General features: G+C 55.9%; 2 protein-coding genes across 7 annotated transcripts in view; one reads left to right on the top strand and one right to left on the bottom strand.

Moving 5' to 3' along the window:
- Nucleotides 1–3,151: 3,151 nt before the first annotated feature.
- Nucleotides 3,152–14,775, bottom strand: ZNF574 (zinc finger protein 574). Of its 3 annotated transcripts, none has more exons than XM_033128685.1 (2): nt 14,439–14,775; nt 3,152–6,125 (listed from the first exon to the last, which is right to left on the bottom strand). In XM_033128685.1, the coding sequence occupies exon 2, from the start codon at nt 6,103–6,105 to the stop codon at nt 3,415–3,417; it is 2,691 nt and encodes an 896-aa protein (XP_032984576.1). In that variant the 5' UTR covers nt 6,106–6,125; nt 14,439–14,775; the 3' UTR covers nt 3,152–3,414. The 3 variants fall into 3 exon arrangements, with proteins under 3 accessions (XP_032984576.1, XP_032984575.1, XP_032984577.1); XM_033128684.1 differs by lacking the exon at nt 14,439–14,775 and adding an exon at nt 8,909–9,067; XM_033128686.1 differs by lacking the exon at nt 14,439–14,775 and adding an exon at nt 6,359–6,590.
- Nucleotides 13,257–26,646, top strand: part of GRIK5 (glutamate ionotropic receptor kainate type subunit 5) — a 53,995-nt gene continuing 40,605 nt past the window's right edge. For 2 of the 4 annotated variants that reach the window (XM_033128675.1, XM_033128677.1), the window contains exons 1-9: nt 13,257–14,270; nt 17,780–17,908; nt 18,240–18,404; nt 20,639–20,736; nt 20,837–21,002; nt 23,035–23,213; nt 24,664–24,717; nt 24,817–24,978; nt 26,476–26,628. In XM_033128675.1, the coding sequence (XP_032984566.1) occupies nt 17,830–17,908; nt 18,240–18,404; nt 20,639–20,736; nt 20,837–21,002; nt 23,035–23,213; nt 24,664–24,717; nt 24,817–24,978; nt 26,476–26,628 (1,056 nt within the window). In that variant the 5' untranslated portion in view covers nt 13,257–14,270; nt 17,780–17,829. Of the gene's footprint in view, nt 14,271–17,779; nt 17,909–18,239; nt 18,405–20,638; nt 20,737–20,836; nt 21,003–22,378; nt 22,535–23,034; nt 23,214–24,663; nt 24,718–24,816; nt 24,979–26,475; nt 26,629–26,646 lie in introns of those variants that run through there. The other 2 variants (XM_033128676.1, XM_033128678.1) reach the window with 2 other exon arrangements.

Genomic DNA, 26,646 nt, shown 5'->3' with positions numbered 1-26,646 from the left:
AGTCAATGTACGTTCAGAAGTGAGGCCTGAGCAGTTGTTTTTTTGTTGTTGCTTTTTGCCAATCAGAAAACCAAGTCTCAGAACTTAAGATGAATTTAAATTCCTAAATTCGAATCTCCGTTCTGCCAGTTTATAGACATGACCTTCATGTGAACTGCAGTACCCTTACCTGTAACACAGGGCCAGTACCTGCCCTGGGGTCGGAAGAATGAAATGATGATGTGATGTAGGTGCTTAGGACAGATCTCCACACACTCTTCCATAAATGCGAACCGCAACAAAGCCAGGAAAGCGATGGAGTACTTCCGAGGACTACCAAGACCCTTTAAAAACCGAGTTGATTTTGAAATTGTCTGGTGATACAAGGTAAACAGCCCCTTCTTTTTCAGAGCGACATTACTCTCGTTGACTCAAATTTCTGTGCCCACACTAAGCCATTTGGCAGCAACAGCAGCTTCACAGGCCAGGCCACGGGCTGACCCCCCAAGTCCTCCCCACTGAAAATCAGAAATGGTATCACATCTGGGTTTTCTCCCTGCCATCATGTCTCCTTGTCACTCTTCCATCCTCTGATGTATGCCTGGCACTCAGGTGTTGGGATTCTGCAAATTAAATAGTAAGGGATAGGGAAGAGAAAGGGCAGAGTGGGAGGGTTTGGATCATTTAGAAAGATCACAGGTATTAGCACTGCATCGTTTTGGCAAGATTGAAAGACCAGTCAGTAGGGATGGCGAAATGGGATGTTGGGATGGAGGTCCAGAATACCGCAGGTCATTTAGTCCAGCTCCTGCCTCCAAGGCGGTGCAGTCAGAACCCCACAGACCCACAAGTTCCTTGTCACTCAGGCCATCCTGTGACAAGCACAGATGGCACACCTGAGCGCGCTCAGGAGCGCAATTAGGCACCTATGGGTAACCTGTGGATGTGCCACGTGCTCCACATGCCCTCCCCTGTACAGTCATACTTGGGCCACCTCTTGTTGAAAACACGTTGGGCACTAGAGGCCCCATTCTGTCCCCTGACAGTTCTGCTTACGCAGCTTCCTTATCCAACTAGAAACTGGCAACGCCTTAGACACCTCTCCTTAGACGTGTCTGCAAGTCACCTGCATCAGAACTGGTGTTCGAGACGCAGATTCCTGGGTCTCAGCCAGACATGCTTGCTGGATCCAAACCTCTGGGGGACTTGCCTAACACCTAGTGAAGTTCAAGAATCTTTGTCTTTCCAACTCAAACCCCAGCAGCTAATAAGTGCTGGATTAGTGCCATCGTTTTTTAGGACAAGCGGTTCAACTGAGGAGCGTGGATGTTTCAGCAGGGTGATGGTGAACAATGAGTCTTGTTCATCAACATGCTTGCACACAAACTTTTCTTAGGGTGGGAGTCTCAAGTTTTCTTTAGAGGATCTATAAAGGTACAATGGAGGAAAGGTGGTCACCCCATTGTCACAGAGCCATTCTTCTCTGCTGAAAGCCTCTTTATCTTGGGGTCAACCAGCATCCTCAGTTTTTCCTCCATTCCCATCCTTTTTCTTGATTCAGCCTCATTTTTATCTGGTTTTGTGAGCATAAATCCTCCAGTTGTCCCAAGCACCAATAGGACTTTCAGGATGTCATAGCTCTTCTGGAAGGGAGGCCATCTGAGGATGCATCTTTACCTGGTGATTAAGGGTCTGGCATACGGGGCTAACTTGGTTTGAGTCCTTTCTGCAGGTTATGAGGTTCCCGAAAGGCGGTGCCTAGGATTGATACACTCGTGTCGATCGGATGAAAACTGCTTAATAGATAACCGCTCTTCACTGGAGCTGTCAAGATACCAATGCGTGAGTGCTTTTTCTTTTTAAAAATGACTAAAGCAAGCATAATGCAGCAAAATCTCTCTTAATGGAGTTAGGTGAGCTAACTCCTGAGTTTCTAGCCTGGCTCCACCACCTGTGTGGCCTCTCTCCCCCGAGCCACAGGCTAACCCAGTCTGTCTCAGAGCCCCACTGCCCAGAGGGTGGCAGCCCTACTGAAGGGAGTCCAGAGCAGTGCGGAGGCTGCGTGGGCGGTTCTCAGGCCTCTCCCCTGGAATCAGTACAAGCAGCGTCCCTTTTACCTCATTTATTAGTGTTCCAAATAATTCTCTCCAACAAAAAGACTGGAGTAATCTTGTGGAGGGTGAGGGTAGAGGCTGGGGAGGGGGAGTTTTTCTTGGGGTGTGGCTCTTATGAAGACTACCATAGCGACTGAGGATTCCCACCCGTCTCACGCTCACCATCATCCCCCCCCGCCCTTCCCCAAGTATGAAGAAGGCAGCAGAGTGTAGAGGAAGGCCTACGGGTGATTAAACCAAATGAAATCAGGCTTAAATTCAAGCTCTGCACTATCTGGGTTGGATGACCTTGGGAAAGTCACCTTACTGCTCTTGACTTTGGATTCCTTCCCTGTAAAAATGTTCTCCACACAGGATCAGTCTGAAGATTCCAAAAAATGTAGGAAAGGACTTGAGACGAACTAGACATTCAAACTTCAGTCAGCCACCCCAAGTACCTCTCTCCCAACAAACACATTAGCTGAGCTCAAGTTCAACTCTAGGTGGGTATCAAGGCCCCTCCCCTTATAAGGCTTCTTCCCCCAGCCAAGCCTTACTCAGAACCTTCTCCAATTCCAGTTGGGTCTGATGCCTCCTCACCCTTCTCTACCACCCCCGAGATCATGCCTTTCCCAGACCTGCATGTACCCTCACGGATCCATAGTGAGAAAACCAGATGCCCTGGGAGAGGGGGCTCACATCAGGCCAGGAAGTGGGGGACAGAGGTGGTGAGGAGAGTCTGAAGATTGTCCCAAATGTTCCTGCCACCAGTAAAAACAGCGTCAGGCTTTTCTGCAAAGCAGTGGAGACCTCTAGTGGCCAGAGAGCTCTGTTGCCTCCATCCAGCACCAGCGTGAAGTCCCAGCTCCCCAGGAGGCGAACCCTTGGACTTCAAGTCGTCCCCCGTCCCCCCACCCGCACCCCCCCCCCCCCCCCCCCGTGAACATTCAGCAAATGTTTACTGAGCTCCGACTACTTGCTAGGCCCTGTTCTAGATGCTGGGAATGCAGCCATGAAAAGTGAGACCAACTCTACGGCTCCCAAATTCCACCCCACACAGCCAGGCCAGCCACCAGCACTTGAACGTCCAACTCAGTCTTTATTGACTGTTTCACCTGGGGGTCACCAGTGCTAACAGGTGGAAGGGTGGTGGGCACCTTTATGCATGTCAAGGACCCCAGAGCACCCCCCTTCGGAGAGAATAAATCCAGTTACAGAACTTACACAGCGGTTGGGAGGGTGGAGGAAGGGGCACTGTATGTACAGAGATCTAGGGGTCCGAGGGAGGAGCTTCTTCAGCAACAGCGCACGCTGCTGCCGCCCGCAGGCAGACGGCGCAGGGTCAGCCACTGATCTGGACCCCCTCGGCCTCGGCCAGGGGGTAGATCTCAATGGTCTCCACCAGGGGCAGCGCCTCCACGGCAGTCTCCATGACAGCCAGGCCGACGGCGGCCTCGGCCTCTGCCAGCTGCTGCCGCACAGCGGCCTGATGCTGCTGCTGGTGGGTCTTGCGGTGCTTCCACAGGTTGGAGAAGGAGCGGTAGCTCTTCCCACAGTCGGGGCAGGAGTAGGGCCGCTCGTTGGTGTGAATGCGGCGGTGTTCTGCCAAGCGCATGGAGATGGCAAAGGCCTTGCCACACTCTTCACAGGCAAAGGGCCGCTCACCGGTGTGCAGGCGCCGGTGGTCCTTCAGGTGGGTACTCTGGCGGAAGGCTTTGCCGCAGTCCGGACACGGGTACGGCCGCTCGCCTGTGTGGATGCGCTGGTGCACCTGCAGCGACGTCTCTGTGCTGAACAGCTTCTTGCACTCACTGCACTCCAGGCCCCGGCGTCGGGCAGGGGCTGCAGGGGCCGCAGCGGCAGTGCCTGCCAGGGTTGTGGCAGGGGCAACTGGTGTGCGAGGGGCGCGTGGGGCCCGAGGGGCTGGGGGCTCCTTCGCCAGGACCTCTCCAGGCCCAGCCGCCGCGTGGGCCGCCTCATGTGCCTGCAGCCGAGCAGCTGAGCCCACTTTCTTGCCACAGGTGTCACACTCAAAGCGCCGTGGGCCCTGGGCAGCAGCGGCCGCACAGCGGTGCTCGCGGAGCCGCAGTGAGGAAGGGAAGGCAGCCCCACAGGACGGGCAGCGATGCGGCTGGAGCCCCGCGTGGGCCACAAGCTGGTGTACCTCCAGCAGGCGGCGCAGCAGGAAGGAGCGGGGGCACTCGCGGCACTTGTAGGGGTACTCGCCCGTGTGGTGGTAGCGGTGCATGAGTAGGCGGTAGGGGCGGTGAAAACGCACCCCGCACTCCTGGCAGCGGTAGGGGAAGTGCTGGGCGTGCACCAGGCGGTGCTGCCTCAGGGTGGAGCTCTGGGTGAAGGCCTTGCCACAGTCCCCACAGCGGTAGGGCCGCTCCCCTGTGTGTGTGAGCCGGTGGCGGGCCAGGTTGGCGGGTGAGTTGAAGGGCTTGGAGCAGTCTGGGCAGGGGAAGGGCCGTTCCCCCGTGTGCGTGCGCAGGTGGTTTCGCACGTGAGACTTCTTCTTGAACATCTTGCCACAAATGCCGCACTTATGGCGCCGTTCCAGCCGGTGCACAAAGCGCTGGTGCCGGGTCAGCTGCAATGCCTTGCCAAATTCTCGGCTGCACAAGAGGCAGCGGTAAGTGCCTGGGGCAGCAGGCTCTGCTGCGCTCTCCTCGGACACGGGGGGCTCCGGGGCCTCTGGCTCTCCAGTCTCTGGGGGAGCAGGCTCAGGTAAACCAATGACAGGCTCCTCTGGTGGAACTGGTGTAGTGGGCAGAGGGACACCCCCTACGCCATGGGTACGGCGGTGATAAAGGAACTTGGTGAGGTTGACAAAGTTCTTTCCACATGGACACGAATGCAGAGGATTCGGGGTGTGGGCTCGCCGGTGGGCCAGGAGGAGGGCCTCTGTGCCGAAGGCCAGGCCACAGTCCACACACAGAAAGTGAGACTCACTGCTGTGGTCCCCAAGGTGCTGGTCCAGACTGGAAGGGCTGGGGAAGACACGACTGCACAGGGGGCACTTAAAGACGCCCTCCCTGTGACTCCGCAGGTGCTGCTGTAGCTGGTGAGGTGAGAGAAAGAGCTGATCACAGGCGGAGCAAAAGAGCTCCTGCGTGGCTGCCCCGCCTGGCTCTCCACTGTTGTTCCTCCGGGCCTTGCGCCCCCGGCGATCACGCCCAATGGCTTCACCATTGCGCAGCTCATAACTATGGTCAGACGATGGCAGGGGATCAGGCTGAGTCACAGGGACCTCTGCAGGTGATGGGCTCAGCGTCTCCTGCTGCAAGGCAGGCTCCTCAGACTCTGGGGCAGGGGCAGGGAAGTGGGTGGCCTGGTGTTCCAAGAAGTCGGCTGGCAGCTGGAAGAGCTGGGAGCACTCCGAGCACTTGTAGAGGAGCAGCTCCACCTCCGTCACCACTTCAGTGGTGGCGGCAGCAGCAGAGGGGACAGCTGCCCCCTCCCCACCCTCTTCTGCCTTGCGGTATGAGTGTTCCATGGCCACACGGGCCTGGCCCATGGGGGGCCCTAGGACAACTGAGGACCCCAAGACAACTGGGGCCGGAGACTTGGTGGGAGTAGCTCGGAGGTGTGTCTGCCGGTGGTTCAGCCAGAGCTCCTGGCTGGCGAAAAGAGCCTTGCAATCCACACACTCGTAGTGGATGGTACTGGAGCTCAGGGGGGGAGCCTTGGGTGGGGGCTCAGCCGGCACTGCCTCCTGGGGTGCTATCATTTTCAGGTGCAGTTCCTGGTGCTCCAGGAGCTGGCTGGGTGACAACAGCAGCTGCCCACACTCCAGGCACTGGTACTGACTCTCCTGCACTAGGGTCTGATAGAGGCCCGTGCCAGAAGCTGCCTCCGTGGCCACAGCGACTCCAGGGTCGGCCACACCCACCAGCTCAAAGTGCTGCTGGGGCACATGCGAGTTCTGATGCATGAGCACCTCCTCCAGGGATCCATAGAGTTGGTTGCACTCAGAGCAGACAAAGCGGTGCTCAATGTACAGGACTGTCTCCTCTGACTCCTCCGTCATGACAGCAGCAAGACCCTGGGCTGGGAGAGGGGAGAGGTGGGGACGAATCACAACTAAGACCATCCCAGAGGTAATTCTTTCCCTTTATCACCCCCCACCTACATCTATATCCCCCTCTAACTTCCTGCTTCCATTTTGCCACTTTCACCCCCATTTCGAACAGTCCTTCCTCTCCCAAACACACACCACCACCAAGCACAAAACCTTCCAGGCAGTGAACAGTGCCTTCCCAGTGAATCCACCCAAGTCTCACCTCTGAATCAACTTGCATCAAACTCCACCCACCGGATCCTTGCAACCTGTCCAGTCCCTCCTCTCCCGTGCCTCACCCATCTCCAGGACCGTCCTTTCTAGTCATACCTCCTTCCACTGCCTCCGCTCCTTACCAACTCACTACCCTATTCCTACTCCCAGGCGCTCGGGAGAGTCCATACAGGCCCTAAGCACCTGCTTCTCCCAGCCTCGCTCACTCCTCCTCTGCTCCCTCCCCCGGTTCTCAACCACTCAAACTGGGCCAATCCCCACCCTCCCCCCGCCCCCCACAACTATCATGGTCAATCCCTCTCCTTTACACAACCTCTCCTGCCCACATTAACTCTCTCCCTCTGGTGCCCAGGTACCTCACATCAAACTATCCCTTCCCCAGATCAACTTTTTCCACATAAGCCCACACCCAGACCTTCCCCACCTTAGCAACCACTTCCCCCTGGAAACCAGGCCCCCTTCTTCAAATCAAGGCCCCTTCCCACAGCCCTAAGCCCCTACCCGGAATACCCAGACCCATCTTCACAAAAACCTAACCCTTTCTTCATACCCAGACCCTTCCCGCCACCCTAACTCATGTCTCTGGGGTACCCAGACACTCTTCACATCAATCACCATTTCTTTGCACTGAGACCTCATATACAATTCTAATCTCCTCTGGGATACCCAGATTCCTTCTTCACATTGATTTAAACCCCTCTTCTCCATATACTATTCCAGGGACACCCAGACCCCCTTCACATTAGCCTAACCTTTTCTTCTTTGAAAAAAGACCCCCTCCATCCTAATTCATTCTAGGGATGCTCAGATACCCTCTTGATATCAACTTAATTCCTCTTCTTTGCAAAAAGACCCGGCACACACACTAACACAATCCAGGGATATCCAGACGACAGTTCACAATGGCTTGAACCCCTGCACACACAGACCGTCCCACTGCCCAAGTCCCCTTTAGGGATACCCAGACCCTCTCTTCTTATGAAGAACCCCCACCCCACCACACTCTAACCCAGACAGAGCATAGCCAGATCCCTCTTCCTCACATCCAGGCCTTCTGGCCCTTTGGCACCAGCTATACAGATGCCAAAAAAAAATGTATACACATTTTAAGAAAGGAAAAAACTGTATTAAAATTGTAATACTTGGGTGGCTCAGGTGGTTGGAGCACCGTGCTCTTAATGCCAAGGTAGCAGGTTCGATTCCCACATGGGCCAGTGAGCTGCATCCTCTACAGCTAAGATTGTAAACAGCTCTTCCTGGAGCTGGGCTGCCGGAGGTTGGCGTGAGCTGCCTTGAGCTGCCTTGAGCAGCGGCGGGTTACCTTGTGCCGCACTGAGTGGCCGGCAGACAGCGGGAGCGGCCGGCAGCCGGTGAGAGCTGCCATGAGCTGCGGCCATGAGCTGCTGTGAGCGGCCGACCGGTGACCGACTGCCTCAGGAAGGGGCAGCGCAAGGCTCCAATACCAACATGAGCCAGGGAGCTGTGTCCTACACAACTAGACTGAGAAACAACGGCTGGAACCGGAGTGGGGAGGGGGAGGCGGAAGGGGGGGAAATTGCAATACTCTATACCGATAACAAAAGATGAATACGTACAAGTCATGTGTATACATTTTTTTGGCGCGCACACACACACACACCCTTATTATACACCCTGGGGACATCCAAACCCCCAACTTCCTATCAACCTAACAGCTCATTCTCAGTCCAGCAATATCCAGACACCTCCTTACCCAGATCTCTCTCACCACCCTAATCCCCTCCAGGGAGACCCAATTTCCACTTTTCACCTTGACCTAATTCCCTGTACTTTTCAAAAGGACTACTTCCACCCAACCTATTCTAGGGACACGCAGACATCCTTTTCACATACCTAAGCTTCTTTGCACAGAGACCCTCCCTCAACCCACTCCAAGGGTACCCAACCCCCTTTCACTTTGGTTTCACTCCTCTTCACATTAATGTAACCCCATTCTTCACACCTGGACCCCTCCCTCAGCTCAAAATCTGCCCTCTGGGGATGTCCGTTTCCTAATATCTTTTCACACCAAGACCCCTCTCACTGGCCTAATTCTTTCCCGGCATGACTCGATCTTCTCTTTACATTAGCTTAATTACCTCTTTTCTCATGTCCTAAACCCCTGCCCGGGCACCCAAGTGCCCTCTAACCATCCACCCCCTTTCGGTCCTGGACTGTCCCAAAGCCAAGCCTTTTGCTCCGGATACCACCTGGAGCCTTGGGGACCCTCCTGGCGGCAGCTCTAACGCCTCCCTTCCCACTCAGGTCTCTCCCAGCCCGAGCCCGACCCCTCCTCACTCAGCCCTTTACACGACTCTAGACTCCTTCCCCACCCGCCACCCCGGCCCGGCCCCGGCCCGGCAGTCCGCGCGCCCCGCCGGCCGTTGGTGCCGCTCCGCCCTCACCGCCGGAGCGCGCCCCCCTCCGGCCTTCAGTGCGCAGGCGGGGGTGGAGAGAGCAGGCCGCAGGGGAGGGAGGGGAGCTGGGCCGGCCCTCCGCGCGCGTGCCTGCCCACACTCACCAGCCTCCGCCGTCTCGCCTGCCCCGGACCCAGACCCGGGCAGCTGCACCCCTCGCGCGGCCACCCTACCGCTGCGCCCTCTCTAGCACCCGCCGTCGCCTCTCGCCTGCTCCGCAGCCTCGCTCTCGCCCCCAATCGCCCTCAGCAACGCCCCTCCCAACCTCCTCCTCGGCCGCCGGGCAGACGGCCGAACGCGCCCAATCATCGCCCGTCTGGCCCCTGCTGTTTGGCCAATCGACGTTCACGTCTCGAGCTTGACCCAATAGTAGGGAGCGTCGGGAACCGGGTTGATAGTGCCCGCCCCCTGAAGTCTCCCGGAGTATGCTCCTCCTCCCCCTCCTCGTCGACTACGTTTGACGGCCCAGCGGGGGAGGGCAGCGTGATGACGTTAAGCGGCGGAGCGAGGCTACGGGCGCCATCTTGGGTTCTCCTAGCGGGAGTCGTGATGGGGGTCAGGGGAAAAGTCGTGGAAACTAAGGCACACGACACCCGGTGGGCAAGGACGGGGATATTGAGGCGCAGGAATCCCCGAGGGGCAAAGGGAGGGAGAAGCAGGAGTCAGCGAGAAGAGTAGAGCGGAAACTAGCACCAATCACGGGGGTGGGGGAAGAAAAGGGGACATCAAGGCTCCAGACTCACTTTGCTGGAGAGGAATAAAGGCAGCCTGCAGCAGGAGGAGAAAAACTGAGGGGCCCTTAAGGGAGGGAGGAAGAGAAATGTCAGGAAAAGCGAGGAGAGAAGGAATCCTAGGGAACGAGGAAAACCTGAAGGAGAAAGGAAATGAGAAATAGAGAAAAAGGAAAAGCAGGGACAGGCAGTTTAATTTGAAGTGTCGACTGAAAAATACCGACTAAGTATTTTGTCACCACAAAGGATTTATTTGGGAAAAAGAAAGGATTGCAACTCAGTGCGTGCAGACCTGGCAAGCCTGGCCTGCGTTCCAAGATGGAGGGCTATTTATAGAAGGGAAAAAGGAAGGGGAAGTTAGAAGCATAGAGCTTTATTATAAGGAGTTCTTCCTGTGGGGTTCTTGCATGTAGGGTTCTTGTGATTGGGATTAGGTAGGCGAGAGCTTCCATAAACTCGAGCTCCTCCTATAGGCCCTCCTGACTGATCATGCTTGCTTAAAGTTCCAGTTCATCTTTAGCAGAAGAAACAGTGTGGGGGGTGGATGACGTAAAAGGACAACCAGAGTGAGAACCTGAAGGAAGTGATCCTGTAGCAGATGGACTCTACTCTGCTTCCTTCCAGGGTGCCTTCCTTCCCAGGCTGACCCCCTGCAGCTCAAGGTCGATTCAGTCCCCTTTCATCCAAGGGGATCTGGCTATCCCTACCGTGTTTCCCCGAAAATAAGACCTAGCTGACAATCAGCTCTAATGCGTCTTTTGGAGCAAAAATTAATACAAGACCCGGTTTTATATTGTAATCCCGGTCTTATGTTGTAATCGCGGTCTTACATTGTAAGACGGTCTTATATTAATTTTTGCTCCAAAAGACGTGTTAGAGCTGGTTGTCCAGTTAGGTCTTATTTTCGGGGAAACACGGTACTCAATGACCCCTTCTGGCCTGCAGGACCTTGGGAATAAGTTGTCCCAGCCAGCACTGTTATAAATGTTTCTAGAGCCTATTCCCTAAACCCAAGGACAGGGGAGCTGCAAGAGATTCACTTGGTCTAACTGCACCCCCTCATACACCATTTCTCAGATGAGTAACTTGAGTCTCAGAAGAATTGGGTCATCTATGTTCCTGAGGCCAAAAAGCTAGTAGGAGACGCCAAACACAGAGTGAGACCTAGGTCTGACTCTTCAGTTATCATATGGCTATGTCCTTCAATTGATTTCTGTCTGGGTGTCCTAATTTCCCACTAGATTATACTCCCTAACACCAGACCCGTGTAATTAAACCAGGCTACCTAGATTGGAATTTTGGCCCTGAAACTTCCTAGCTGTTGCCTCGGGCAAATCAACTCCCCCATACCTCAGTTTTCTCATCTGTGAAATGGGGATAATAGCCCCTATCTCATATGGTTGTTGTGAGGCACAAAGTAAAAGCTATGTAAGAGTTATTTTTATTAGGACCTCAAGTAATAACAAGTAACGTCCTCAGTGTGTCATGTGCTAAATATTATGCTCAGTGTTTTCCATGCATTATTCAATCTAATCCTCTCAACAACCCTAGAAGGGAGGAACTATTATTCTCACTTTACAAAAGGAAAAAAAAACAGGCCCAGAGAAGTTGAGTAACTTGTTCATAATTAGGAAGAGACAGAGCCAGGATTCCAACCTAGGAGTTGACTCCAAGGTCTACATTCATAGCCCCCAGGCTCTACTGCCTGGCAGGCAGGACTTAGTGGCATGTTGAATGGAATAAATGCAAGAAGTAGAGAAAATTGGGGCAGCCAGATAGCTCAGTTGGTCAGAGCGTGGTGCTCTTAACAGCAGGGTTGCCGGTTCGATCCCCGCATGGGCCACTCTGAGCTGTACCGTCCACAACTAAACAGATAACTACTTGACTTGGAGCTGATGGGCCCTGGAAAAACACACTTAAATGCATAAAAGTTAAAAAAATAAAAGTAGAGGAAAGAAGTTGGTGGGAATCAGAGAGCTCTAAAGCTGGTAATCTGTTTGCCATGAGGTTGAAATCTCCTGGGCTGGGAGCCAGAGAACCTGGAAGGTAGGCTCAGCCTTTGACAGGCTCTGTACCTTTGGGCTCCTGCTAAGGCCTTTCCCCACTTCAAAATGCAAGGGTCCAGCTTGGGTTGTCAGGCCCCTTTCTGCCCAGATCTTCTACTTGGACCTTCCCACCTATCTGGGTTGGCTAGGTCCCTTCTCTTCGGATAAAAATAGGAACAAGTAAGCTGAGGCTTGGATCGGTTTTTCTGGAGGTGGTGGTATGGGACGAGGATTTCTGGGGCAGGTTCAATTTCGAGAGGATGGCATTCTCTGCTGGAGTCCCTATAAAAGCAAAGGCCTTGAGGCCGGCATGAATCTGGGTTTTTAAGGCCTAGCTGAGGCTGAGGATCAGTGTTGGGGGGCAGGGTGGCATAGATGTTGCCCAAGTAAGGTGACAGTGTGTGCAAAGTTGGTCGTCCTTCGGGGTCAGATGTATGTTGGGATGTCCCACAGGCCAGATGCAAAGGGCTTCACATTGCCAGGCCAGTGTGAGAGTTGCCACATGCCACATGTGCACGCGCGAAGCACGGGCTGCACGTGAGTATGTCAGTGTCTCCTCCCCATCACGAGTGTTGGGGGTGGTGGTGGTGAGTCACCAGGCTCAGCCTTCAGCGCCAACTGCCATGTTCCTTCCCCCCAAATTTCACCCCCCACCCAGCCCTGCACCACCCACCCCCACTCCAATATCTGTGTCGCTGCTTCTCTCTGCCATCCCCCTGCCCTGCTCAGCTCCCTCCTGAGGGGGAAGAAGTCTCCCACTTTGGTGGCTCTGCCCTCCAGCTCCCTGTCCTTTTCCACTGCCTCTCCTCACGTGACTAGAGAACGTAGGGCTTCTCTCCACCCACTTATCTTCATGGGTCCCAAGAATTTCTCTGTGCATCCCATCCCTTCACCTCCATGGGGGCTATTTCTATTTCTAGGGGCTTCTCCCTGGTCTTCATGGGCTGGCCCCTCCTGCCTCAGTGGGTCTCTTGTGTCCACCTTCTTGTCTTTGTGGGCTCCCTGGTGTCTGTGGGTCTCCCTCCCCCCATTTCAGTGACCTTCCCCCACTCTCCTCGGTCCTCCCCCCATGTGTGATGTGCATCCCATGTTTGTGGGCCTTCCCTGTCCATGGCCTTCTTCTGTCACCATGGACCACTCCCAGGCCAGAGGAGAAGGGCTCTCTGTTCCCATGGGCCTCTCTCCACCTTTGTGGGGGCTCTGGGTCCCCAGCTGCCCTGTCTCCAAGGTCCTTTGCTCGTCGCTGTGGTCTGCTCCCCTGTCTCACTGGGACTTTCTTTCTTTTCCCTGGGCTTTCCCCTGTCTTTGTCCTTGGGGGCTTTGTGGATCTCGGCCACCCCTGTGGGTCTTGATGGCTGTCTTACTGTTCCTCTGCATATGTCTTCATTTCTGTAGCCCTCTCCCACCAGCAGCATGGCCTTCTCAGGTCTTCCTGCCTCTCATCTCCTCGGCTCCTGTGCCCAAGGGCTGTCTGGGCAGGGCGGTGGCATCGTGTGGTGGAGGGGGTGGCCCGGGGGTGGGCCCTCCATCCAATGCAGCCTTCCCCTCATCAGCATTCTTCTCGCGGGCCCCCCGCCCCGACCAATACAGGCTCCCCCTCCTCCGAATCCCCTCCCTCCGCTCTCTGCCTGCCTCCCTTCCTCTTGCCTGCCTTCCTCCCAGCCTCCCTCCCTCCCTCATCTCTTCCCCCCCGGCTCCCGGACCCAGCGCGGGCGGGCGGCGGGCAGGCAGGCAGGCAGGCGGCGGCCTCGGAGGGGAGAAGGAGAGGTGGTGGCAGCAGGCAGCGGTGGCAGCCGGCAGCAGAGAGGCAGGCCCAGCTGGGGACCAGGAGCCAGTGGCTGCTCCTTGCAGGGGAGATCAGGAGTCCGTGGCCAGGCCCTCCCACCAAGGCCCCACGCCGGGCACCCCCGGGACACCCCACGCTCCTCCACCCTCCTCTTCCACCTGCTCCTTTCCATCCTCCCCTCCTTGGTCCTCTCCCACCTCCCCATCTCTCCACCTTGCCTGCCCCCTTCTCAGCTCTCCGGGTCTCCCAGCACCCCATCCTCCCCAGCCCCTCCACTCTTCGGCCTCTCCCTGCCCCCAGCATGGTTTTTCCACGGGGGCTGAGGGCTTGAGGACTCCAGGCCCTCGCCTCATCCAGGGCAGCACCAAGGCTGGGGGGAGGGGGGAAGGGGTGGCCCCCTCCCCCCCATTGAACCCTCCCCTCCCCCACCTCTCCTGATGGCCAGCTTCCTTGTCTCCACCCAGCCCTCACCCCCCGTGGCCCCCCCAGGCCGGCCTGGCTAGGGGAGGGGGCAGGGGCCCTTTCCCGGGCCGGCTTCCCCCTCCCCCGGCTTTGCCTGTGCCCCCTCCCTCCCGTTTTCACCTTTCTCTCTTCCTTTCCTCCCTCCTTCCCCTCCATTTGCTCCTTCCCCCTCTCCTCTCTCCCCTTCTCTCCTCCATTTTCTCCTTTCCCCTTCTTCCCCTCCCCGGCCCGCCCTCTCCTCTTACACCTGTCCTTCCTCCCTGCTCCTGGGGAGCCCCTGTTTTGGATTAGTTGGGGGCCCCCCCGCCAGAGGCGGGGGAGGGGGCCCTGTGGACTGCCCTCTCCCCCCGCCCCAGCCACACCACCACCCAGCGCCAGAGCATCTCCCTGCTGTCGTTCTTCGGGCCTCGAGGGAGCCCAGCCCTCCGTCCCACCAGGATCCGTGAGTGTCTGCAGGGCAGGGTTTGGGCTGGGGCTCGGCCTGGGTCCTGGAAGTCTGGGCTCACTGCCTCCTGGCGGGGCCACCACATTCCCCTGTTCCCGGACCGGCAAATACCCTCCCCCAGCAGGGGCCTGCCCTGCGCCCTCCATCTCCCCAACCTCCACTCACCTCGTCCTTTTCCCACCCCTTCTTCTGGGTACACAGCTCCCTCTCACCCCCCAGAGCCCAGCTCCTGGGGTCCTGAGGGGCTGACTGGCTCTTACTTGCGGTCTCACTCCTTCTCCGGACTCCAGGCACGTCTCCACCCCTGCTTTCTCCAGCCTGGGTCAACGGGGAGCAGCTCTGCTCGCTCGCACTGTCTCGCTCTTCTTCCCTCCCAGCCCCATCCTTTCTGCCCGCCGCGGGCGCAGCCCCATCCCACCCAGTCTCCAGCTCCTGGAACCGGCTTTCTGCTTTTGAATCTCCATTTCATGGGGCTCTGGGGCCTCTGGCTCTGAGTCTGTCCAACTTCTCTCTTCTCTGCCATTAGCCTAACCCTTTCTTGGTCTCTCTCTCCATCTCTCCATCTCTCTCTCTCTCTCTCTCTCTCTCTCTCTCTCTCTCTCTCTCTCTCTCTCTCTCTCTCTATTCCCCTGTCTCTCCTCCCTCTCTTTTGGAGCTTCCCTTGCCAGGTCGAGCTCTCATCACTTCTCTGTCCACTCCGTGCTCTGCCTGGACTTGGAGGCCAGCTTCTTTCTCTTACTTTTCTGCTTTCCTTCCCAGATTCACTTTGGGTCTGTCTCCATCCCCTCCATCCCTCGCTCCTTAGCCGCTGCCCCACTCCATGGTCCACTTTGTCACTTTGTCTTCTCCTTGCTGGTCTCTCCAACTCCCTCCATCCGCTTCCCACTTCTGTGTTCCCTTCTGCACCCACCAGGCACCCTGAGTGGATGAACCTCTGTGTAACTTGTCCCCCTCCTGTGGGCACTTGCCCTGTCCCTGCCTGTGCCCCTCCAGGTCACTCAGTCTTCCTCCCCGCCTCAGTTTCCCTCCATGACTCTCACTCCCCCTCTCTCCTAGTTTGTAAGTCTGTCTCTGTCTCTCTCGATCTTCTGTCCTGTCTTCCTGTTCACCCCTTTCTCTTCTATGGGTCTGCTGTGTGGCTCTGACATACTTTTTCTGTCTCTCTTTTCCTGACTAGCCCTCATTCTTTTCAGTTTTGTAATTTTTCTCCTCCTCACACTTCTTATACCTGTTGTCATTTATTTTGCCCTCTTGCTCACTCTATTTGCCTTCTCTAACTTGATTTGCCTTCTTGCCTTTGATACTGATGTCTCCCTTGCCACTTGTCTGTCACCTCCCCTGGCAGGGCCCCTAACTCAGCCCCTTCGCTCAGTTGGCTGCTGTGTACAGCAGGAACTGAGGCCCAGGCCTAGGTTTTCCTGGTCACAAGGGACAGTCTGAAGTGTTGTATTTTGTCTCTACCCTCCCCTAAGTCTCCAGGCCTGTGGGGCTCGCCTGCCTGATTCCCTCCCCTCCTCTCCCACACTCTCCCTCTTGTCTCTTCCCTTTTGGTGTCTTACTTCTAAGCGAAGTCTGTGTGTTTTTCTCTCTCACTTAGCCCTACTTACTTCCTTTTGGTCTGTTTTTCTTTCTGTCTGTGCCTTCCTGTGCTTCTGTATCCATCTGCTACCCCCGTTCCTGGCTCTGCACTATGTATCTGTCTTTCTGCTCTCACCCATGTCGGCCACCTGTGGGTCCCTGCCCTTTTGGCCCCTGTCTCTTCCTTGGTCTTTAATCTTCTAGTCTCTGCTCCCTGATTTGCCCCCAGAAGCCCCTGGTGTCTCAGGGTGACCCCCTCACTACTGCCTCTCTCCCAACCCCGCCCTCCACACCCCTCCCCTGTGAGTTCTCCTCTGCGTCTCTCCCAGCTTCCCTTGCTCCTCCATCCTTGATAAGCCTTCACCACAGATCCAAATTACAGTCTTCAGTCCCCAGCCTGTCCAGCATGTCTTCTCACCCCCAAAGCCCTGAGACAGACAGGCAGACTGACAGACAGACAGACTTGCTCAAGGTCATGTGGGAGTCGAGTACAGCAGGAACTGAGGCCCAGGCCTAGGTTTTCCTGGTCACAAGGGACAGTCTGAAGTGTTGTATTTTGTCTCTACCCTCCCCTAGCAGGTTTCATTCTGCCATCTCACCAACTCAAACCCTCCTTCCAGGGGGATGGGGTGGGGTACGGGGAGACCCCCAGGCTCACTTCCTAGCACTCTGAGCCCCTGTGGCCCTTCCCTTGGGATATAGCCCTTGACCAGGAGGAGCCACACATCTGGCTCATCCCTGCCCAGTGGTCACCCTGTAAAAGAAGCTAGGGTACCTGCATGAATCTCTAACTCGCTGGAAAAAGGGAGCAATTGTGGGGAGCAAAGATGCATTGTCTCCCCCTAATCTTTAGTTCCCCAGAGCAGGGTGGGGGCCGTGGTTTGGCACCTCCTTGGGCAGACAGTGCACTCCCTGCCTTACTTTTCCCTTCTGGCCCTCTGATGGCATTTTGAGTGCATTTATGTCTTCTCTCCATTCTATCTTCCTGTTCTATTCTGTGTCTCTCCTGTGTCTTGATTTCCCTCTCTTCTGCCTGCCCTGCCCTATCTCTCTCCATCTCTGTGTTTCCCTACCTTCCTGTTTCTCCTTTCCTTCTCTCTCCTAATCCTCTCCTATCTCCCTGTAACTCTTCTTCTCTGTTTCCATTTCTAGCCCTGTTTCTCTGACTTCTTATCATCTTTCTGGTCCCTTATATTTCTGCCTGTTTTTCCCTTTCTCATTCCCTGAGTCTCTTTGTATTCCCCCACCTCAGCTTTTCTTTCTCTTTCCATATCTCTCTTTCCCCCCTTTTCTTTCTGTACTCTTTTTCTTTTTAGCTCCTCAGCTGCCTTGGATCCATCTGTCTCCACCTGTGTGTCTCCATGTGTGTCTCTCTCTCCAAGTTTCCTAACTCCCGGATACTCTACCCTACAGACCCCGGATGTCCAGGCCTCTCTCCCTGTGGGATTGTGGGAACCGGGGAAGTCAGAAAGGTGGCAAGTGAGGCCTGGGAGAGGTTGCCTAGCAACCACTGCATCCTCTCCAGCCTGCTTCTGTTGCCTAGTAACGGCTGCCTGCCCAGAGACAGGGGCGGACTGGGTGGGGGGGTGGCACTTCTTGGTTTCCTATTGGGGTAGGGATGGTCCCTGGAATTTGCTCTCACCTGAGAGCCATAGCATGCCTCCCTCCCAGTTTTGGTAGCTGTGAATATTCTGTAGCAATGGCTCTGCCACTCAGTGCCTGAGTGCTGTGAGCTCCTCCCTGGTAGTGCTCCTGAAGCCTAGCAATGCCCTCAGTACTGTCTTGCCAGCTTCTAATGAGGGCAGGGCCCTTTAGAGCTCCCCCACAAGGTACCAGGGTCTGTGGTCCCCACCCCATCCAGCAGTCGTCCAAAGGGGCTCTGAGGCCCCCTCCCCCATCAGCAATCTTCCTGTGGTCAATCCCTGCAGGTGGCAAGTGGGGGCCGCGGCAGCTGCGTCCCCATGTGGAGGGGAGGAAGATGCCGGCTGAGCTGCTGCTGCTGCTGATTGTTGCCTTTGCCAGCCCCAGCTGCCAGGTGCTCTCATCACTGCGCATGGGTGAGGCCCTGCAGCCCTGCCCCTGCCTCCTCAGAGACCCTCCCACTGGGCCCAGGGCTCCTCTTTGGGAACCCAGGCAAGCCAGTTCCTCGGCCAGGTGTCTGGGTGTCAGGGCTCAGCTTTCCTCTGCAGCAAGGAGCAGCAGCCCATGGCTCCCTCTTCCCTGGACCCTGGCCGGAGTCCAGACCCTCAGCTCCCTCCAGCCTCAGACCCAGGAGTTTAGACCCCAGTCCCCATCCCCACCCCAACCTCATAGCCCACGAGTCCAGGACCCCAATCCCTCCTCCCTCAGGACCCGAGAGTCTGGCCCCCAACCCCTGTGTCCCCTCAGCTGCAATCCTGGACGACCAGACAGTGTGTGGCCGTGGCGAGCGTCTGGCCCTGGCCCTGGCCCGGGAGCAGATCAACGGGATCATTGAGGTCCCAGCAAAGGCCCGAGTGGAAGTAGACATCTTTGAGCTGCAGCGGGACAGCCAGTACGAGACCACGGACACCAGTGAGCAGGGCCACAGGGGGCGTGGGCTGAGGCTGGGCAGGCTGGTAGCCCTCAGGGTGTCCCTCGGCCCCCCTCCTCAGCTCACCTCAGCTCCATCTGCCCCTTCCTTCATGTCTGTTCCCCTTCTTCCCAGAGATGGTACTGCTGGGTGTGGGGAGGGAGGGAGACCATCAGGCCTAGTCCCGCCCCAAAGGAGCTGAGGGCCTCATTTGAAAGATAAGCTTCATAGCTGGCCGGACACTTAGCCCCAGAACTGAGTAATGAGGGGCCCATGCAGTGAGGTGGGGGCTTCATGGGTAGGGTTAGAGAAGGCATTCTGGGGAAAGTCAAACTAAAGCTCAGCTCTCAAAGATGAGCAAGATACAGAAAGAGTGGTGTTGCTCAAAGTATGGCACATAGTAGGGCTGCATAAGTATTTGTTGCATACTGATGGACTGAACAAATGTTAATAGGTGTCCGTTGAACAGATGTGCTGGGGTTGTAGACTTTGGGAGATGCTGCCTTTAAATGTGTTTTCGATAGATTTCTTTCCGCAGGCCTTCTCAGAGCCTTTAGTATGTTCATAACGTATTTAAAATCACTGAGAAGGAGAATGAGGTATAACGTTTTTGGACTTTTTGACTGGTGCAGCACAGAATACAAATTGGGAGAAGCCGGGATGGAGGGTGAGGAGGCAGATGCTGTTCCAGGCACGTGCCTGGAGTCTGGAGTCGGGCGCAGGGGCGGGGGCGTGTTCATAGCCAAGCAACAGGGTGTGTGTGGGGTTGCACCCATCCTGACCACCTGGACTCAGGACATGTTTGGGGGGATCATGAGGGATGTCTGGGCTGGAGTGTGACTGCACAGTGGAGGTACGCTCCAGGAGGCCTGCAGCCGGCTGAAAGACGCTGCCTTCACCTGTACACAGTGGGGAGTTGTCGGTGGATTCAGACCAGGAGCTGGTGAGAGTGAATCTGGAGGCTAGATTTGGTTGATCAGTGAGGAGGCTGGTACACACCTGAGTTAAGAGCCCTGATGTAGGGTAGGAGAGGAGGGGTCGAAGAGAAGGGGACAGATGTGAGAAAATTTGAGGACAAGAAAGAGACAGGATGTGGTGACTAATTGGCTATTAGGAGAAAAACTGAAGGCGAGGACCGTTTCCAGATATTTGGTCTGTGCAAATGGTGGGGCCCTCACCAATGTGGATGGCACAGAGGAAAACGAGTTTGGAGGAGGAAGAGGCATTTATTAGGTTGGTGCAAAAGTAATTGCGGTTTAAAAGGTTAAAAATAATTGCAAAAACTGCATTTATTTTTGCACCATCCTAATAGTTACGATCCTTTTCGCTGATGCGGCAGAAACCCAACTTAGGCTGCCTTAAGGAAGAAAGAGAACTTACTAGCTCATGTCACTTACTAAAAGGCCTAGGGATGAATTTCAGGCCTGGTTGGATCCAGGTACTCAAATGACGTTCCAGGAGTCTCTCTGTCTTCATCTCTGGGTTCTTCGTTCCTCTAAGTTGGCTTCGTTTTCAGGAATGCCCTCCCCAGCTGGTGGCAACATGGCCTCAACAGCTCAGAACTTACATATCACCAGTTTCACAAGCCCAGTAATAATTGTAGCAGAAGCCCTGGAGAAGGCTCTCCAGGGCCTGGTTTGAGCCTGTCCTGTCTCTGAACCAATCGCTGGGGCCAGGATGATGTGGTCATGTGATCCTGGTCAGGTGACGGTCAATCCTGGGAACCATGTGGTTCCCTGAGGAGAAGTGAAGGTTCTGTCACGAGAATGGGCACTGGGCAGTTTCCACCTCCCAGGCTTGAGACGTACACGTCTAAGGGGAAAGAAAGTGGAAGGAAGAAGAACAATTACTACAGAAGAATGGTGTTTGGGTGTAGACTGTGGAGGGGCCTTGGCCACAGGTTCAGGGTGGAGAGGGTATGATAGTGCGGTCAGAAAGGCGGGGAACCGGACCCCTGGTTTGCAGCCAAAAGGAGGCCCCTGGTGTTCCTTCGTTGTCTCTTCCTTTGTTTCTCTCTTGGTCTGACCCATCCCTCGGTTGCCATTTCTCCCTGTCTCTCTCTGGATTGTGCCCCCTCCTTTTGTCCATGGGGTGGGCAGGGCCGGGCTTGGGCTTCTGAGTCTTGGTGGTGGAGGAGTATCAGATCCACTCCTGGGCTAGGGTGGGTCCCTGGCGGGTGGGCACGGAGAGGAGGGGGAGGGTCCCAGACTCTGCGGTCTCTTCCCACCCCTCGCAGTGTGTCAGATCCTGCCCAAGGGGGTCGTGTCTGTCCTGGGGCCCTCCTCCAGCCCTGCATCTGCTTCCACCGTGAGCCATATCTGTGGGGAGAAGGAGGTGAGGCGGGAGTGTGGGGCGGGGAGGGGCGGGGGGTCCCTGGGAGGCGATGGTGGGGAGAAGGGGGCAGGATAGAAGCAAAGGCTCCTTCTCTGTCCAGATCCCCCACATCAAGGTGGGTCCCGAGGAGACGCCCCGTCTTCAATACCTTCGATTCGCATCTGTCAGCCTGTATCCCAGTAACGAGGACGTCAGCCTGGCGGTCTCCCGAATCCTCAAGTCCTTCAACTACCCCTCAGCCAGCCTCATCTGCGCCAAGGCCGAGTGTGAGGGAGGAGAACTGGATGTTTCAGTGATCTAGTCTCCCACATAGCCATCAGCGCCCCCCAGCTGGAGCGCCTGGGGGACCCAGGCACAGCTCTCCTAGTCCCCACCATCCTTTCCCTTTCAGGAACCCAGAGCTCTGGTTCCACACACCCCTCCCCCCACTTCCCAAAGGGATCATTTAGTCCAGGATAGTGGGAAGCCCCTGGCAGGTGCAAGGGCCCTGCTGGTCCTCGGCACGTCCCTCACTTCTGGAGCTCCAGGGCCAGCAGAGGACACAATAGTGGTAATGCAGAACGACACGTGCTCTGCCAGGAGCTGGGCGGAGGCTGTGGCAGCACACAGGTCTGGGAGGTCCAGAGCCTGTGTCCCTGAGAAAGGGGACCGTCTCATCTCCGCTGGACCGGAAGGGTGGGGAGGAGGGTGGGAGCGTGTTCTGAGTAGAAGGCAGGGCAGGGCAGAGGCAGTGGCGGAGGGAGTGTGGCCCCTTTGAGAGGCTCAAAGGTGATCCTGGCAGCAGGAGTGAGTGTGAAGCAGGACATGCGTGGGCCATGATCACACAGGACCCTGTGTTTTATCCCAAGGACAGGGAAGTTCCCACATGGGTGGGGCAAGAGGACATGGCCCAATGTGTAGGACAGGAAGCACTCTGGCTGCAGTGGGTGAGCGGACCGGAGAGTGGCACGAGGTGTGGCAGGGAGAGATGTTGCCGGTTAGGGCTTAGGTGGTAGCAGTGGATGGATTTGAAGAGAGTCCTGAGGGGAGACAGAGGGCAGGCTCACGAATGCTAACCAGGTTCTGCCCGAGGAAGGGGAACAGTCAGTTTGGGGGCACACATTGGGTTGGAGATGTCTGAGACATTCAGCTGGAGCTGTTTGAGAAGCGGGTGGGTCTGTGGGTGTGCAACTGGAGAGAGGGAGGGTAACCTCCAGGAGGAATTCTCTTTCAAAAAGTATTCACTGAACACCTACTATGTGCCAGACGTTATTCTTGGTGTTAGGGATACAGCAGTGCAGGAGCCAGGCCGGATTCCCTGCCCTTGTCAAAGGTACATTCTAATGGGTGGAGCTAGGCAATGACGTAAATAAGGACATCGTTTAGTCAGAAGGAATAAGTCCTATGGACAAATAGATGAGGATAGCGGATAGAGAGTGCTAGAATTGGGGGGGGGCAATTGGAAATGAAAAGGTGGGTATGGGTGTCATTGTGGGGGTGATATTTGAGATCTGAAAGTGGTGAGGGAGGAAGCTGTGTGGGGATCTAGAGAAGCGCATTCCAGGGAAGGAACAGCCAGCACAAAATCCGTGACTGTGAGACAGCAAGGCCTGTGTGGCTGGAAAAGTGACAGGAGACGAGGTCAAGCGATAATGAGGGCGTGGGCATATGGAATGGAGCCTTGAAGCCCTTGGCATTCACTCTTGAGAGAATGAGAAACTGGGAGAGGGTTTGCAGCAGAGAAGGGACACATCTGCTTTATGGTTCTGGCTGCTGTGCAAGAAACGGACTCTGGGGGCAAGTGTGGCTGTTGTAACAGGTGAGGGATGGCAGTGACGGGTCAGGGCAGTAATGGTGGCATGGTATGGTTCGAGGGGTATGACGTGTTTTGAAGGTAGAGCCTACGTGCATTGGGCATGGGAGTGACAGGAGGCCAGGCTGCTGTCCAGGGCTTTGGCCTGAGCAGCTGGCAGGCTGGAGGTAGTTCATGCGCTTGGGAGATGAGGTGCTTTGGGAGAGAAAAGTGGAGTGTGGCTTTGCACCTGTGAGGTGGGGGATGCCTGTCACACATCCCAGTAGGGGCAGGAAAGTGTAGGAGCCGGGCATCTGGAGGTCTGGGGGTCTAGCTTGGGATTTTAATTTGGGAGGACGTGGGCATTGGGTCCCCAGGCCTGGTATCCCAAGAGAGCCAGCTGTACTCCGGACAGCTGCCCCCGCCCTGGTCCTGTCCCCAGTTACCCCATGGTGGGGAGTGGGAGGGAGTGTCTGCCCCATGTCCGGCACTGGGGGTCTCTAACTTGAGGCTGACCCTTCCCCCAGGCCTGCTGCGACTGGAAGAGCTGGTGCGAGGCTTCCTTATCTCCAAGGAGACACTGTCGGTGAGGATGCTGGACGACAGCCAGGACCCCACGCCGCTGCTCAAGGAGATCCGAGATGACAAGGTGTCCACCATCATCATCGACGCCAATGCCTCCATCTCCCACCTCATCCTCCGTAAGGTGGGTCCCCCATCTCTGATTCCCTGCAGGGTCAGGGCCAGAAACGGGGGGGGGGCACAGAGCGTCACCCAATGCCCACGGGCCTCTGGTCGCAGGGGGCTATGGAAACCCGCTTCCTACATGCAGATGATAATCGTGAAGTTTGTCTCTTGGCTCAGCTGCTCCCTGGTGGCGGCCCTGGTTGGACCCTGGACAGTCACCTCCCCTCTCTGTGAATAGTTGTCTCAGTGGGTTGCTGTAGGGTTACTGAGTGGATGGTGGGGAAAGTGTGTGGGACATTGCCTGGCCCAGACCGTTCTCTGGTATCTTTATTGAGTGTATTTTTTCGTTTGGCTCATCCTGTGGGCAGGTAGAACCATGAAGTAGCTGGGGTTCAAGGGGAATGGACTGGCTCAAGATTACCCAGGAGGGGCCTTCCACCATGGGCCCGCCACATGCTGTCCATCTGTGACCCACTGAATAATTCATTACTCATTGTTTCTTTGCTCTTAATGTTTCCTCATAATTTAATCTGTAGTATTTATTTATTTTCCCGTCTTGTTAAAAATTAAAACCATATGTCACTGCTGATCGTAGCTCATAGGAAGAAGTGTGGACAGAACCTATAGGGCTCTGGAGGCAGGATGGCTTGGAGAAAAGATTTCAGGCTCAGGAGGTGGGCAGGCCTGGCTGGGGCCCTGGTCCTCCCAAGTGAGCCAAGGGACCAGTCAGTGGTCACTTTCCTTTTGAGCCTGTCCATCCCTATCGTGGAATGGGCTGTAACGCATGTGATGACAGCTCCTGCCACTCAGGCAGTGCAAGCCGGTACCATTTAATGTTCTAATGACCATCGTGGGGCGGGGTTGGGCACTCCTGACCTGGAGAGGTCTAGCTGTGTTCTCCCTGGGAACTGTGCAAAAGGGGGCTCAAAACATGAATCTTGAGAGTCAAATTGGCTGCCTTTTGCGGCCATGTGCTTTGAAAAATGGCGGGGGTAGTTTATCTGACCTGTGACCAGGCTGAGCCCCCCCACACATTAGCAGCCCAAACCGGGCTTTGGGGTAGCATGGGGGTGAAGGCTAAGATTAAGGTTACCCTCCCCACCTGCCCTGCTTCTGAGGTGTCCCTTTGCCTAACTGTCTCCAGAAGGCAGTCTTCTAAGTGACCTAGAGAGAGATGCAGGCATTCAAGGGCGCCATTCTCTCTTCCAACAAAACCTTCATTCTACCTGGAGCACCAGTCAGCGTGATGGGACATGCGCAGTGGGACACGAGGGATCAAGGTCTCCCCCTGCCTGCACGCGGCGTCTTCTCCCTGTCTCTCTGTATCTGGGTGTCTCTTACCGTATTTCCCATGGGGTGTCTTCACGCTGGCCTGTCTCTAAATCTCTCTTCCTCTCCTGGCTTCTCCCCGTTTCTGCCTGTGGGTCTCTGCCTCTCCGGCCACCTCTTTACCTGCCTGTGTTCTCCAGGCCTCGGAGCTGGGAATGACCTCAGCGTTTTACAAGTACATCCTCACCACCATGGTGCGTACCCCCAGCTGCCCCACTGGCCCCCATCCCCTCCCGTGGCATCTGCCCCAGTGAGGCCTGGCCCCAGGCCTCACCCCCTCTTCTCCTTCCCAGGACTTCCCCATCCTGCACCTGGACGGGATCGTGGAAGACTCCTCCAACATCCTGGGCTTCTCCATGTTCAACACCTCACATCCCTTCTACCCCGAGTTTGTGCGAAGCCTCAACATGTCCTGGAGGGAGAACTGCGAAGCCAGCACCTACCCGGGCCCTGCGGTGAGCACACGCCCTTCCTCCTGTATACAGACACTTCCGGGGCCCTTTTAATCTTGGCCGGATTGTGCTCAGAAACTCCAGTACTCCCACTCGTTTCTGAGTACGGGCCACGCAGCCTCACTCTAAGATGAGCCCTCTTCTCCACCTCCCACACCGCTCCAGCCACACGGGTCTGCAGGAGCCTCTGCTGCCTCAGGGCCTTTGTACTTGCTCTCCCTGCTGCTTCCTGTGTACTTTCCCAGAGAACTAGCGAGCCGCTCCCTCATCACCACGCCATTGCTTAAATGTCCCCTCAGGTGTAAGACCTTCCTTGGCCCCCCTTTTTGAAAAACGGGAAACTACCCATTATTTAGCTCCCTTCCTTGCTGTATTTTCCTCTATAGCACCTGTCTTTAATCACCATGTGGCTTGCTCTATATTTTGCTTCAATATAGATACAGATATATAGATTGTAAATTCCCCGAGGGCAGTGGTTTCTGTCTGTTTGTTCACATTGTATCCTCAGCACCTAAAACAGCCTGGCTCAGAGTAGGTGTCTGATAATATATGTTAAATAAATGCAAACATCCAAAAGATGCATATTTATGTGTGTTTGTTCACAGACATCTAGTCATATACCAAAATCCCAAGACACTCCTACGTGCACAGACTCCACGCCATGCGCATGCAGGGACATCACACCACCCCTGTGCCTACCGCCCCGGTGCAGAGATTCAGCCCTGCACACTGACCAGCTGAGAAGCACTCTCACAGACACACGTGCACACATGCGCGCTGTCAGCCGCAGCTCGGTGGCTGGCGTGGATTGAGCCCTCACTGTGTGCCAGGCTGTTTTGGTGTCTTTACGTGCCTTATCTCGCTTGATCCCTACACTAGTGCTCAGAGGCATAGATGGTGATTATCCCTACTTTACAGGGGAGGAAACTGAGTTTCAGAGAGAGGTGGGGTCTTGGCCCACTACAGGAAGTAGCAGAACTAGGCCTCCAGCTCAGAGCCACCTGCCTCCGAGGCCTGGGCTCACAACCATTGTGCTCTCCTGCCTTGTAGACACCAGGTCCACCCTGTGTATAGATAAACAGGCACATAAACGTGTGCTCGGACAGGCCTGTGGCCATCTTTCCCCGCCTGCATTAGCCACGAGGACACACAGATTCCCACGCGTGCCCTCAGGCCCACGAGTATGCCCTCATGCGGGTGATAGAGCAGGCCGTCCAGGCACGCTCTCTCAGAAGTGCCTTCCCCAATCAGACACACATAGCCACCTGCATTCAGGAAGAGCTGTTCCCACGAGGGCCTGGGCAGCACGCACACCTTTTCCTGTCACGCACATTTCCGCTATCCCACATGTTCCTCAAGAAAGACACCCAGAGACAGATCCTCTCTCCAGACTTGCATGGTTTTACATTCCTGGAGAGAGAGGAGTGGTCTGAGGGCTGTGGGGCTCCCCGGGCTCAGCTGCCTCTTCCCCATCCCACCCCACCTCTGCCCCCCACCCAGCTGTCGGCTGCCCTGATGTTCGATGCTGTGCACGTGGTGGTGAGTGCCGTGCGGGAGCTGAACCGTAGCCAGGAGATTGGCGTGAAGCCGCTGGCCTGTACATCGGCCAACATTTGGCCCCATGGGACCAGCCTCATGAACTACCTGCGCATGGTGAGCAGGGGGTGGCCT

Source organism: Rhinolophus ferrumequinum, chromosome 15 (assembly GCF_004115265.2).
Source record: "Rhinolophus ferrumequinum isolate MPI-CBG mRhiFer1 chromosome 15, mRhiFer1_v1.p, whole genome shotgun sequence".
In the NCBI taxonomy this organism is placed as follows: domain Eukaryota; kingdom Metazoa; phylum Chordata; class Mammalia; order Chiroptera; family Rhinolophidae; genus Rhinolophus; species Rhinolophus ferrumequinum.
This window is presented reverse-complemented; position numbering and strand designations above follow the sequence as displayed.